Source organism: Motacilla alba, chromosome 1 (genome assembly GCF_015832195.1).
Source record: "Motacilla alba alba isolate MOTALB_02 chromosome 1, Motacilla_alba_V1.0_pri, whole genome shotgun sequence".
NCBI lineage: Eukaryota > Metazoa > Chordata > Aves > Passeriformes > Motacillidae > Motacilla > Motacilla alba.
This window is the reverse complement of record NC_052016.1, coordinates 39,665,753-39,678,533: the sequence shown is the minus strand read 5'-3', so window position 1 is coordinate 39,678,533 and position 12,781 is coordinate 39,665,753. Positions and strand designations below refer to the sequence as shown.

Sequence of the window (12,781 nt, the reverse complement as noted above, 5' to 3'; positions counted from 1 at the left end):
TAACAAATGACTGACTTGTTCTGTAAGGGGTTATTCCCCTACTTTATGCATTCACAAAGATGATAAACAACATATGGCTTAACCATGCTGTCCCCATCTTGAGAAGAGGTGTTGTTCCTGCCTCCCAGGGGCAGTGCAAGTTGCAATTACTGCTCTGAAGTGATGCAAGATCCCTGCTCGAGCGACGTTATATAAAGGTTGTTGTTGTGTGACATACAGTAGCACATCCAGCTAGCATGGAGTTGTTATTGCACCAGCTTCAGCACAAACACTTAAGGAGGGACCATCCCTGCCTACAGAGGTTGGACAAGCAGGGAAGCTGAGGCAGGGATGACTGAATGTGCCCAAGCAGGTTTGGGGCAGAGCTGTTGTATAGAGACAGGTCTTAGAAATTCATCCCTAGCAAATTGTTGTGTTTTCCACACGAGCGTGGGCTCAGAGGACTCAGCTTTTATGGGTGCCATGCCCAAGTTTTGCTTTACAGGGTGCAGTGAAAGCAAGGTTAGAGCTTAACCCAACTGGAAGGGCTGTGGAGAGACATTTTATTACTTACTGCCTGAGCTGGGAAGGAGAGGATCAGGCTTTGAAATGTACAGTGTTTCTAGATCTAAAAGTTGATAGTGAATCTCAGCCAGGGTATAATACCCTGTAATACAAAACCTGGCTTGTCTGCATGAGACTCCAATGGCAGTCAAATCCCCTTTCAGTGGCCACTGCTCCATTACTTAAAAATCAATGATAAAATACGAAGCTTTTATTGATTCCCCTCGTGGGTTTTTATTGCCTTTTTTTTTTTTTTTTTTTTTTTTTTTTTTTTTTTTTTTTTTTTTTTTTTTTTTTTTTTTTTTTTTTTTTTCCTCCAGGAGTGTTTTTGGCATCACTGGTGTTTGGCTGTTTCTTGCTCAACCTCTTTGTTTTCCTATGGCACCTTCATCTCAGGCACAAGCCCCTGAGCACAGACAGGCTAAAGCCAGCCTCGCCTTTCCGAGGTGAGAAGGACCTTTTCCATCCAGAGAGAGGAAGGGTCCTGGGGTAATGAAACCTTACGGGGGAGAGGTTTGGGAGGAGCTGTACTTTTTAATTAAGGAACCGTTGCGCTGTTGGAGATCACCTGCTGCAGTATGATAAAGTTTCTCTGTAGGCACTGTATGAGTGGGTGTTGGACGGGAACGAGCGGCAGCCCCTCGGGGGCGGCGTGGGGCCGGGCAGCCCCTGTCCCCGCGGGGTTTGTGTCTTTAACACGGCTGGCGGGGCGCCGGGCGGGCGGAGGCGTGGTGAGCCGGGAAGGAGCCAGTTTCCTGCTTCCCCGCTCGCAGCCGAGCGGCCGCGGCGGCGGGGGGAGGCGCTCGCCGCCCCCCCCCATCCATCCTTCCATCTCTCCCTCCCTTTTTCCCTCCCTCCACCCACCCACCCATCCATCCATCCGTCCGCTCACCCACCCACCCCCGCCCGCCCTCCATGGGCCGGCGCGGCCGGCGCTGAGCGCCGGGAGGCAGCGCCCGGCGGCGCCCGGCTGCCGCGATGAGCGGCGGGGAGGTGGTGTGCTCGGGCTGGCTCCGAAAGTCACCGCCGGAGAAGAAGTTACGGAGATACGTAAGTCTCAGCCCGCCCCACCTCATCCTTACCCCGGCCCCGGGAAAGCCGGGATCCATCCCCCCGCCTCCATCCCCGCTCCTCCGCCGCCAGCCCGGGTGCACCTGCCGCCGCCTCTCCCGGCGCCGCGGAGGCTCGGCTGGGCGGGGGTGCCCCTTGCCCGGGCGGGGAACGAACGCTTCTGGCTCCCCGCCTCTCGGGGAAGGCGGGTGGGAGCCTCTCCGAGCCCCCCGGCTTGCTCCCTGTCCCGGGGTGGTGGGATGGGCGGTGACGGCCACGGCTGGAGCGGACACTCGGCGCTGGGGCCGTTCTGGCTGCGCCCCGCGGTGGCCGGGCTCACCCGGGACCTGCGACGGTCACACCCCCGCCTTTGAAGTCGTCAGTTTTAGGGGAGGCTGGGAGTACCTTGGTCCCAAAGAGTAAAGGTGCTAACGCATCTTGGATCCCCCCCAACATTCCCATAATAGTCGCTCTCCCCCATCCCGTGCAGGGTTCCTATTAATCATTGAACGTCCGAACCCTTTGAAGATAGCACCAGTAGCGCTTCGATAGCCTTTGTGTCGTTAGCGGCTGAGATCAAACACTTCAAAGAAGTTGTAAAAAGAGGGTCCAAATGCCAGCTCTGTCACATTCCCCACTCATTGAAAGAAATAACTGTTCTTTGCGTCCTCCGCCTGACAGTCCTGCCATGTGCCACGAGCATTAGCGCTCAGAAACGCGCTGCCGTCCTATGACTCGGCACATCCCTCCCCAGGATGGCCAGGGTCCCACTCCCTGACACCAATGACCGGCCTCAGCCAGCCTTCAGATGACTGGAATGCAGTCTCTGGGAGGGAGCTGGACGCTCTCCCTTCCTGGGGGGACACCAGCCAGATCATCCTTTGGTCCTGTTGCTTTTGCCTGCGTGCATTTGGGGAATGGCAGGCAGAACAAGTGCAGCTGGTGTCTCCCCAGTGCCTGTTATTGATTGATGGAAGCATCACTGTCTACCCTTGAGAGGGAGATGGATGTCTGTAGTCCCGTACTGCAGGCTAGAGCAGGACTGGGGTTGTGTCTGATTCGTGATAGAGTGTTATTAGCCTTGCCCAAAATGGGTTCAGCCCCATAGACATCAGTGGTACCACATCCCTTTGCATTAGACTGTGTGTCCAGTTGCTCTTGGCAATTCTTTCCTTGTGTGCCTTATGCTCGTCCAGGGAATATCAGGTTGGCTAAGGGTTGGAGGATGGAACTGCTAGGGAATCCAGTAAGGTAAACCTGAGTGTTTATGTGGGAAGTATCAACCCCCTAATGAACGTAGGTAGGCTTTGTGGGAGGTGGACAGGATGACTTTGTGCATGCTGAACTGTGGAGGATGCTTTTAGCTTAATGGAGCAAAGCACCTTCCTCCCGCAGAAATCAACTAATTGCTGATCCTGAGTCACCAATGGCCTTAACTCATCAAACATCATTAGCTCCCCAGCATCTGCCCCATGAAAGGGCGCTCACATCACTGTCTGAATATCCAGCTTGTGCTCTGGCATTCCAGCAAGAGCTGAATAAATCTGCTAAATGCTCCGCATGGAGGGTGTGATACGCCGGCGGTTAGTGCTAATTATCGATGTGCATAAGAGTGCTTTTCATCCACATACATCCCAAAGTGCTTTGCAAGCCACCTATGTTTTCAAAACATCCTCATTCCCCCAAGAGGAAATGCAGCTATGCTGAGATGTGCCCGGCTATCCCACGCAGCCTCCGTGGGGCAGGAAGCGATGCTTGGCAGATGTCACTCGAGGGGATCTCTGCGCTGAAGCGGTCCCGGCGCTGTGGTCAGTGGGACTTCCCTTCCAGTCACACCAGTTGCACCAGCTTCCTGCATCGGTGGCTGGATTTCAAAGTGTTGGCCTTTAGCTTGGATTGTGTCTCACTTGGTGGTGCCTCGTACCTTTGCTTTTTAATGCTTTTTATTGACGCTGTATTTATGTAGCTGTGGTGTGCATTTAGGGTGTTGGTGTGTGGATCAGGCTCTCCTCGAGTGTAGCTCAGAGCAGCTTGCTCGTCCAGAGCCTGGGGGTGATGGCTTTCCTCCCATAAAACCTGCTTTTGTCTACAATAAACCCACATGGTTGGACTTTGGTTTTTGTGCACAAAAGGCAGTTTATGCCGGCTTTTGTATGGCCTCAAAGGGAAGGTGCTGAATCGCTGGCTTTGCCACTTTCCTTATGTCTTCGGTTTATGTTCTGCTTTGAGATCTCAGAGGAGAAATCTCAGGCTGCAGGATGCTGCTAATGGGGTTTGAAGTTCCTGCTCTGGCTGTATTGACACAGGGGAGAGGATAGATTTATTTTTTCTTTGACAAATGCATTTCAAATGTATGTGTCTGCACATGGGTGTGCTGCTAACACTGTCCTTGAAGTGCTGTGCTTTCATAAGCCTGGTTTTGTTTTGCTTTTATTTTTCAAGGAGATCTATGGCAAGAAAGGAAAGTACTAAATTTTCTCTCTGACTTCCACCCAGGGTGGTTGGGAAAGGGGACTCTTTTCCACACCTGATCTGTACAGCATTAATCTGCATTTACAGCAGTGCCTGCTCTGTTTCACTTCAGAGGATTGTGTTTATGTGAGATTGTGGGACCTATTTGTACAACGCTTTGGGAAATATCAGTGTTGTGAGTTTCTCTTCTGTTGAGGGATATTCAAATGATCAAATGATGACTGCTTAACGGTTGAGACAAAGTATGCCTTTTTTCAACCTCATAACTGCAGACGGGTTCATGTACTCTGGGCAGTTTGGCTGTAAATGCTACTGTAATACTGATAATAAAGGAAAGCAAACAATTGAAGGTCAAAAGTAATTGAAGTACCAAAATATCTCTTTTCACCTCTGCTCTGTTTGGGACATCAAGCTCCCTCGTCCTCTTGCTTAATTGCTTTTTTTCAGACGAACACTTCTTATACATTCATAGAATGGTTTGGGTCAGAAGAGAGGTTTAAAACCCCTCTGTCCCAATCCCCTGGCAATGAGCAGGGATATCTTTAACTAGACCAGGTTCCTCAGAGCCCAGCTTGGCCTTGTATGTTTCCAGGGATGGAGCATCCACCACCTCTCTGGGCAATCTGTGCCAGTGGCTCACCACTCCCATTTTAAAAAATTTTCTTCCTCGTATCTGGTCTGAATCTACCCTCTTTCAGTTTAAAACCATTATCCCATGTCCTGTTGCTATAGACTCTATTAATCCTGTTTCTACCTTTTGCCTCTCTGACTTTCATGCATGAAAAGGTCTCCTTGTATGCAGCCACAAAGCACAGAACTGTCTTTTAATTCTCCTCCTGGCTCCTCCTTAAAACACACGTGAAAAAAATTTAGAAAAAAAACAATCCCTAAACAAAACCCCGGGCTTTAGTTGTGTGACCAGCAAGCCGAGACCAGCGCATGTTGTGCTGGTCCTGTTCTGACTCACTGTCTCCTGGTCCTCTCCTGCTGGACGTGCCTGTCTGTTGTCTCCTGTGTTAGACATGGGTTTGGAGCAGGGTTTTGTGTCTGTCTGCTGCCCAGCTCGATGGGCTCAGGGGTGGACTGTCTGGCAGGGAAGCACTGTGAAAAACAAGTGCTGTCGTAGAGCAGCTCAGCTCCCTATCGTTAGATCAGTGTGCTCTGCCTGCTCATTTATGTACCATGAAGTCAGAGTATTTTCTGTCTGGCTGAGATGTATGTCTGCAGTTCTGACTAAAACAAAAGCTTCTCATCGTGTACCGCTTGTACAGTCCTCTAGTGCTTTGGGTTTTGGTTTTTTTCCTCCCAGCTGGTTTATCTGGGTTTGGCTTTGTGAATCAGTGTTGTTCTTACATCAAGCAAAAGCAGTTTAATCAAGGTCATTGGAAGAGCTGCTCCTCTCTGATGGGACAAGCAAGAAGAGGTTAAAGGGCTGATTTACTGATTGCAGCCCTGTTCCTAGGGGCAACTCCTTGATGAAGGGCTTATTTTGGTTCCTGAAGTAGATCCTTCATATCCCACCTGAAAGTGCATTGTAAGGATGTCCTCCTTAAATGAGAATATGGGATGTGGACTGAAGTAGGACCATTAGTGCAGAGTTATCATAGGCTGTCAAGTAGTGGAGATGCCAGTGGAGTTTGGCACAGTGCTGATTGGGATGAAATTTTATAGGAGGGAGAAGAAAGAACATCTCTTTATTCTGCTGCAGAGTACAAAAGATAGGTATTGTGCAAAATTATCTCCTTTTTTTTCTCTCTTCTCTCTAAGGAGTATTAATCAGTCACTCCCATGCTCAGCTGTGCCATGTCTCATTCGGGGGGGATGCTCTACCCATTAACAAAAATAGGAAACAGTTGCAGACACGCCAGAGAAAAGCACCAAAAAATGAGCAAAAATATAGAAAACAGAAAGACTGAAGGAAGTGGGGTTGTTTGGGGATGAGAGGGCTGAGAGGAGAAATAACAGTCCTGGAGTATGCCAAAGGTGGCTGTGAAGGGGAAGGGAGTAAAGTGTTCTACATGGCTGGTGATTGGAGGCCAAGAAGTGCTGAGCTTGAACTGCAGCAAGTGTAGGAAAAACTTCCTAACCTCTGATTGCCAGAGGAGTGGAACAGTGGAACAGATGGTTTGGGATGGGCTTGGAGTCTCCATCGTGGCAGTTCTGAAGTGTGGGTTGGCCAAACTCCACTTCAGAGAGCAGAATCTGTTTTGAGGCAGTGGAATAAACTTGACGAATTCTCCAGAAGTTCCTTCCAGTGCTGGTTTGGGTGAATTATGGGTTTTGAGCCTGGATGCAGGGAGGGGTAGCTAAGAGGCTTAAGGGCACTGATTATGTCACCTGGATCTCCTGGTGGGACTCAGGAAAGTCCTCTGACAAGTTCTTTCTACAAAGTTTTGATTGCACTGGAACTCCATGAGTTTGCACTTATTCCATCTGTCAAAGTGCCTTGCTGCACCCTGCTCCTCCCATGTAATCTCTCAGTTTGATTCCAAAAGACCATCATATATTTTAGCTATTGTAATCTGTCCTATGATTCACAGGAGGGATGAACACTTGCTCCACCAGAGAAGGCTTTGCAGGTCAGGGGGTGTATTTTGCTTGCAAAAGCAGTGCCTGCTAGCACTCCTGCTACACCAGCTTTCTTGTGCAATGCTGCACAAAGGTCCTGCTCTCTAACTTGTTTCTCTGCTGCATCATTGCTGATGAGTCAAAAACACACGACCTCTTCCCTACAAGAGGGGAAGAGGTCCTAGCCCCTCCTTTTGGGGTCATTTTTTTGAGTGTGGGGCTGTATTCCTTTGCCCACTGTAGCATTTTCTGGAAACAGACAGGTGGTGATGTATTGCCATCATGATAATTGTGATCTAGTAACAGGCAGCTACTCAAAGGATGGTTGTGGGAACTCTTGATTGTAGAAGGTGACAAAATAAGGAGCAGCAACCACAACCCAGATTTCTAGGTTCAGGCTGGGTCTTAGAGAAGCCCCTCCAATAAGAGGGTCAGGTTCCCACAGGGGCTGCAGGGTCTCAGTCTTCAGAGGTTTTCAAGACTTGGCTAGAGAAAATTCCAGCTGACCTGATCTAGTGACACCTCAAATGCAAGGCTGGACTAGAAACCTGCTGAGGTGCTTCTAACCCAACATTTCTTACACCTCTGTAAGGTGCAATGTGGAGCCACGAATCTCAGAAGCATTAGAGCTGTTGTAGCCCGGCTCACTGTGAAGGTGGAATGTCTTTGTTTTGTTTGCTGCCAACACACGTGTTGGGGTAGCTCTTCAGCTGCTGAAACCCAAACTGGTTTGGTTAGGACTGACCCATGCGTGTTCCAAGGCATTGCATCAATTGAGGTGGACATGCCCACAGAGGTAAGGAGTCCCTCTGTTGTGTGGAGGGTGAACCTGGTGTGTTTTCCTGCTACTTTGGCTTTGCTGAGACAGCTTGAGTGAATCCTCAGCTATCTGTCATGACTTCAGTGTTGGCTGATTGTCTTGGCAGTCCACAGTGGATGTAAAAGATTAATGGTGGCAAAGCACAGGTTGAACTTAAGAAAGACAAACAGTACTTAAGGAAAGTGTGTGAGGAAGCCGGCTTTGTTTCTCTTTGAAAGAGAGCAGAAGTGATACTGAAGCAAATTTTTTTTTCCCTTTTTCTTTTAGCAACTATCAGATGGAAGACATGATGCAAAAGTGTTTACCAGACCGAAGCACATAATTTATACTAGTGACTCAAAGGCAGAGCAAAAATTATTTATCTGTATTACAGTAGCAGCTGAGGCGATTGGGGCTCCACGTGCTGTGTTTGGGGAGACCACATCGGCCATGAAAGATCTGGTCTGATGGGGAAACCAAGGCATGGAGCAAGTCAGTGATTTGGCTGCACTTGTGTTCAGGGTCAATCCCACAGCTGGAAACCCACCTTGGCTTTCTGGTTTCTACCTGAGCCAGGGGCTTCCGAGCTGCTCGCAAGCTGCTGAGGACGCGTGAAGCTGTGGAAATGGATTGCAGCTAGTGCAGAGAAGTGCATAATACATCTATCAGGGATTTGGATGATGAGGCTGCCAAGGTCATTAAGGGTCTCTCTGAGATGAGTTGACCCAAAAGGTTTGGAAATTACTGCTTTTAATATAAATGGCCCTTCCTTTCAGTAACCATTTAAAATCTTTAAGCTCTCACTTTCCCATCATAATGCTTAGGTGGATCTTTCAGTACCTTAGGGTGGTGACAAAAAATGTATCTCAGGAGGTGGAAGAAATGAGAGAGAGGTTTTTATTTACTTCAGGGTGCCCATAGAGCAGCAGTAGAGCTGAGGGACATTTTGCTGCCATTCTGCGTAGCTTCTCCACCTTGCTGCCAAGTGAAACCAGCTTTGTGGTTATCATGTGGTTATCATGGGTTAAACCACAGCAAATTGGCAGTGAACGTGGGAGGCTCTATAGATGGAGCCAGTGTAGAGCGTGGCTGGTGACTGATCTTTAGTGGGCTTCTGCAGGACTCAGTCTTAGGGCCAGTGCTCTTCAACATCTTAAAAAGTTATTTGGGTGCAGGACTCAAAGGGATACTAAGTAAGTTTGTTGATGATAATAAGCTGGGAGCAGCCGTTGACTCCCTCCAAGGCAGAGAGGCCCTACAGAGAGATCTGGACAGATTAGAGGTCTGGGCAATCATCAACCATGTGAAGTTCAACAAGGGAAAGTACCAGATTCTGCACGTGTCGTGGGACAACCCTAGGCATATGGACAGCCTGGGGAGTGAGATTCTGGAAAGCAGTGTCATGGAAAGAGACCTGGGGGTCCTGGTGGACAGCAAGTTGAATATGAGTCAGCAGTGCCCTGGCAGCTGACTCTGGGCAAGAAAAGGGATTGTCCTGCTCTGCTCTACACTGGGGCGGCCTCACCTCAAGCACTTTGGGCAGTTTTGGGTGCCACAGTGTATGAAAGATACAAAGCTATTAGAGAGTGTCCAGAGGAGGGCCACGAAAGTGGTGAAGGCTCTGGAGGGGAAACCTTATGAGGAACAGCTGAGGGCACTTGGGCTGTTCAGCCAGGAGAACAGGAAACGGAGGGGAGACCTCATTGTGGTCTGCAACTGCTGTGGAAGCAGAGGGGCAGGCACTGATCTCTTCTCTGTGGTGACCAGTGACAGGACTGAGTGAACGACATGAAGGTGTGGCAGGGAAAGTCTAGGCTGGGTATTAGGAAAGGATTCTTCACCCAGAGGGTGGTTGGGCACTGGAACAGGCTCCCCAGGGAAGTGGTCACAGCACCAATCCTGACAGAGTTCAAGAAGCATTTGGACGATGCTCTCGGGGACATTTCGTGACTCTTGAGATGTTCTGGGGCTAGGAGCAGGGCTAGGAGCTGGACTTCAGTGATGCCTGTGGGTCCCTTTCAGCTCAGGATCTTCTGTAATTCTATGATCCCTTTTCTTTCTTATTTGTGATTAGGGACAGAAAAAACAAATATTCATCATGTGGATTCACAAAAAACAGACCTGAGACCTTAAGAAGAGATCCAGACCATTTGCATGCTGCCAGGCATACACAGTTGCACCAAGGTGTGCCTGCCACGACCTTGCAACGCTCAAAGAGGATTTCCTCAAGGTCAGTGTGCAAGCCTGCACAGTGCCACCGTACATATGTCATCAATCATATCTAGTCATGCAGCCATTTAAATATGTGCTGTGTTTGAATAGAAAATCTTTTAAAATATTTTAAAAACAGCTTTGGTAAAAAAAACTGTTCTTACCTGTCTTTAGCCTGCAAGCTGTGCTTTGAAGGACAGGAGGAAAATCTGAGTGCTGGAAGCATATGTTTCTTACTGTGTAAGATAGCCAGCAGTGCCTGTTTCTCCACTGAATCTGGACTAAATCCAGCAACCTGGGGGGAAAGGGGGGAGTTGATTTCATCTCTGGATTTGTGTTTTTGTATTTGGTTCCTATTTTTTTGCTGAGTTCTTGTGCACTTTTCCTGGAGAAGGTTCTGATCTGGGAAATCTTGCATCAGTCTGGTTGTCTGCATTACACTAATGCCTAGAAATGAACTTCTCCATCCAAATGTGAATATTCTCGCCCCAAAATGATGTGTGTTCAGGGTAGGAAGTTCTCTCTTGGGTCAGAAATGGAACATTTTTTATTTATAGTTTAAATTTGGTTTTGAGGCAGGACCAGTTGAGAGCAGCTCTTAGACTCTTCTGTATTAAGTGTTCAGATTGCTTCTTCTTTTCTTTTGCTTCAAAAGCTTTTCTGTCTCTGCCTACTCCAGATTCCACATGGCCTCTGAATTTTTAAATGCTGTATGTTTTTTCTCTCTATTACAGAAGTAATAATCTATTGACAGAAATGAAAATCTATTGACTGAACTATCTTCTGGTTAGTTTTTTTTTTTTAATTATTATTTATTCTTTCTTTTACTTCCTCACGCCTTTTGGACACATCCAAACTATTTCCATCGTGTATTCCGGATCGAAGTTAGTGTCCTAATAGCATTTCAGTACTTGTTATGCATCTTATTCCATTTGAACCTGGTATTTTCCAAAGGCGTTTGCTTTGGAAGGGATTTAGACATTTCTTTGGTGGAGTTCCAGGTCCCGCATCCATATGGTAAGATGGAAATAACATTTTGAGTCAAAGATTTGTGGTCTTCTGAATTTCATGGATTTTCAGTGATTAAGTTTTGCTGATGATCCCAGCTGCTGCCTCACCCATTCTGGTTCGTCACTGACCTTCAGAACAAGCCAACGGACTTTCTTGTGGCTGCCAAAAGTTGCAAGTTGACTTGCTAAATCCACTTTCTGGCCACTTAACATAATACCCAACCAGGGATTATGTCTCGTTTCCAAAAGTGACTAGTAAGCCTTCATTTCTCTCCTCTCTACTGGTGACACTGGGTGTCTTTTAAACTCTCAGCTTGGAAGAGCTGTGTTGCACGTACATGGGAGCTTTGGTACCATGTGCTGCTGTTGGGCTGGGCAGTGCTTTTGTTTGTCTGCATTTTTTTAATCTCATAATAATTTCAGTAACAATGCTTAATGGTGTTATTAGTCATTGCTACTGATCTGTTCTTCAGATCTTCATCCACATTGTCATTTAAGGATCATTTGGTGCTTTTTTTTGTTTATTTGTAGGGGGAAATACGTGGTTTTATTGCGCTCTGGATGCTCTTGGCTTGAAACTGTGCCTCATGGAAAATGGAAGGTTGGCTATGCAATTCAGCTCAGGGTTTTGGTAGTTGCCTCTCCATTTAAAAGTCTCCCTTACCACTCCCAGAAAGGCCACGTCAGCAACTCCAGATCTCCTTTCTTCTCACACTGCTTGCCCACAGATGCTGTGTTTGGGAGCCATCCAGCATAGGAAGGGGCAAGCACAATAAACCATAGAATCATAGAATAGCAGTAGTTTGGGTTGGATGCAACCTTAAAGATCATCTAGTTCCAACCCCCGGCCATGGACAGGAACGGCGTCTGCTAGACCAGGTTGCTCAGAGCCTCATCCAGCCTGGCCTTAAAGACTTCCAGGGATGGAGCATCCACAGCTTCTCTGAGAAACCTGTTCCAGTGCCTCACCACCCTCACAGTAAAAAATTTCTTCCTAAAGTCTAAGCTAAATCTCTTCTCTTTTAATTCAAAACTCATCCCCCTTTTCTATCACTATCTGCCTGTGTAACAACTCCTTCTTTTTTATAAGCTGCCTTTAAGTACTGGAAAACCACAATGAGGTCTCCCCAGAGCCTTTTCTTCTCCATGCCCCTTCCATAAATGCCCCTCTGTAAATGCCCCTTCTGGCTGATTGACAGCATAAATCAGCCACTCTACTTCCATGCCATCAACTGCACACAGCTCCTTTTATTCTGGGTCACTGTGTTGTTCCTAAATAGCTCCCTCCAGATAGGAAGCTCCTGAGAAGACCTTGTTTGCTTTGACCCAGGAAGAATCAATGACTTGAGGCTTGTGTTCTCCCCCTGTCTTGCCTTCCCTGCCTGCCTCACCCACTGCCCACCACACGTAATGTCAGGCCGGAGTTTCCAGCGGGCTGCGGGGAACAGAAGAGCTCATTGTTTCGGGGGTCAGGGCACAGGGCCAGGGTGGCAGGAGAGAGGGGCACAGAGCTGGCAGCTGAGCCCTACTGCTACCTCCAGCATGGCCTCATGTGATCCATAGGGCCAGCCATGCAGACAGCGGGCACTCTGTGATCGTGGCTCCTTAAAACCTTTGAGGGAGGGGAATAAATAAATAATATAAATGAAAGGAAAGAAAAGAAGAGATGCAGAAGGTATGGGGTGTATGGACTGAGAGGGGTCCTTTTAGCTGTCCTGACCAGAAGGAGATGCTGAGAAATGATGTAGGCTGGTCCCTGCTCAAGCGTTCAAAATTGGCACTTGAGGTTTTAACTGAGTGTTATCTGTTCAGGTCCTTCTCTGAGCTCTCTGTGTGCATGGAGTGAGGCAGGACAGGGAGCAGGATGTTTTCCTGCCAGCAATCAGGACTTTATCCTGCAGCAATGTGTGTGTGGGTGGACCCCTGACACCAGCGTCTTTGGAGACGGGTGATGAGAGTGATTAGGAGCCTGGGAAAGCTTTACACGACAGGCCTCCAAAGTAGCAAAGGACAGCCACCTTCCAAGGAAAGTGAATGAGAAAGTGCCCTGATAAAAGTCCTCAGGACTGCTGTCCATGCAGAGGAGAGACAGCATTTCAGATTTGCTTGTGGGACTTCGTGAGCACCC

At 48.2% G+C, this 12,781-nt stretch overlaps 1 protein-coding gene across 5 annotated transcripts in view; it reads left to right on the top strand.

Annotated features, from left to right (window-relative positions):
* The first annotated feature begins 1,381 nt into the window (after positions 1-1,381).
* Positions 1,382-12,781, top strand: part of GAB2 (GRB2 associated binding protein 2) — a 93,305-nt gene continuing 81,905 nt past the window's right edge. For 3 of the 5 annotated variants that reach the window (XM_038135326.1, XM_038135136.1, XM_038135042.1), the window contains exon 1: positions 1,383-1,593. In XM_038135326.1, coding sequence (XP_037991254.1) covers positions 1,522-1,593 — 72 coding nt within the window. In that variant the 5' untranslated portion in view covers positions 1,383-1,521. Of the gene's footprint in view, positions 1,594-12,781 lie in introns of all 5 variants that reach the window. The other 2 variants (XR_005256744.1, XM_038135233.1) reach the window with 2 other exon arrangements.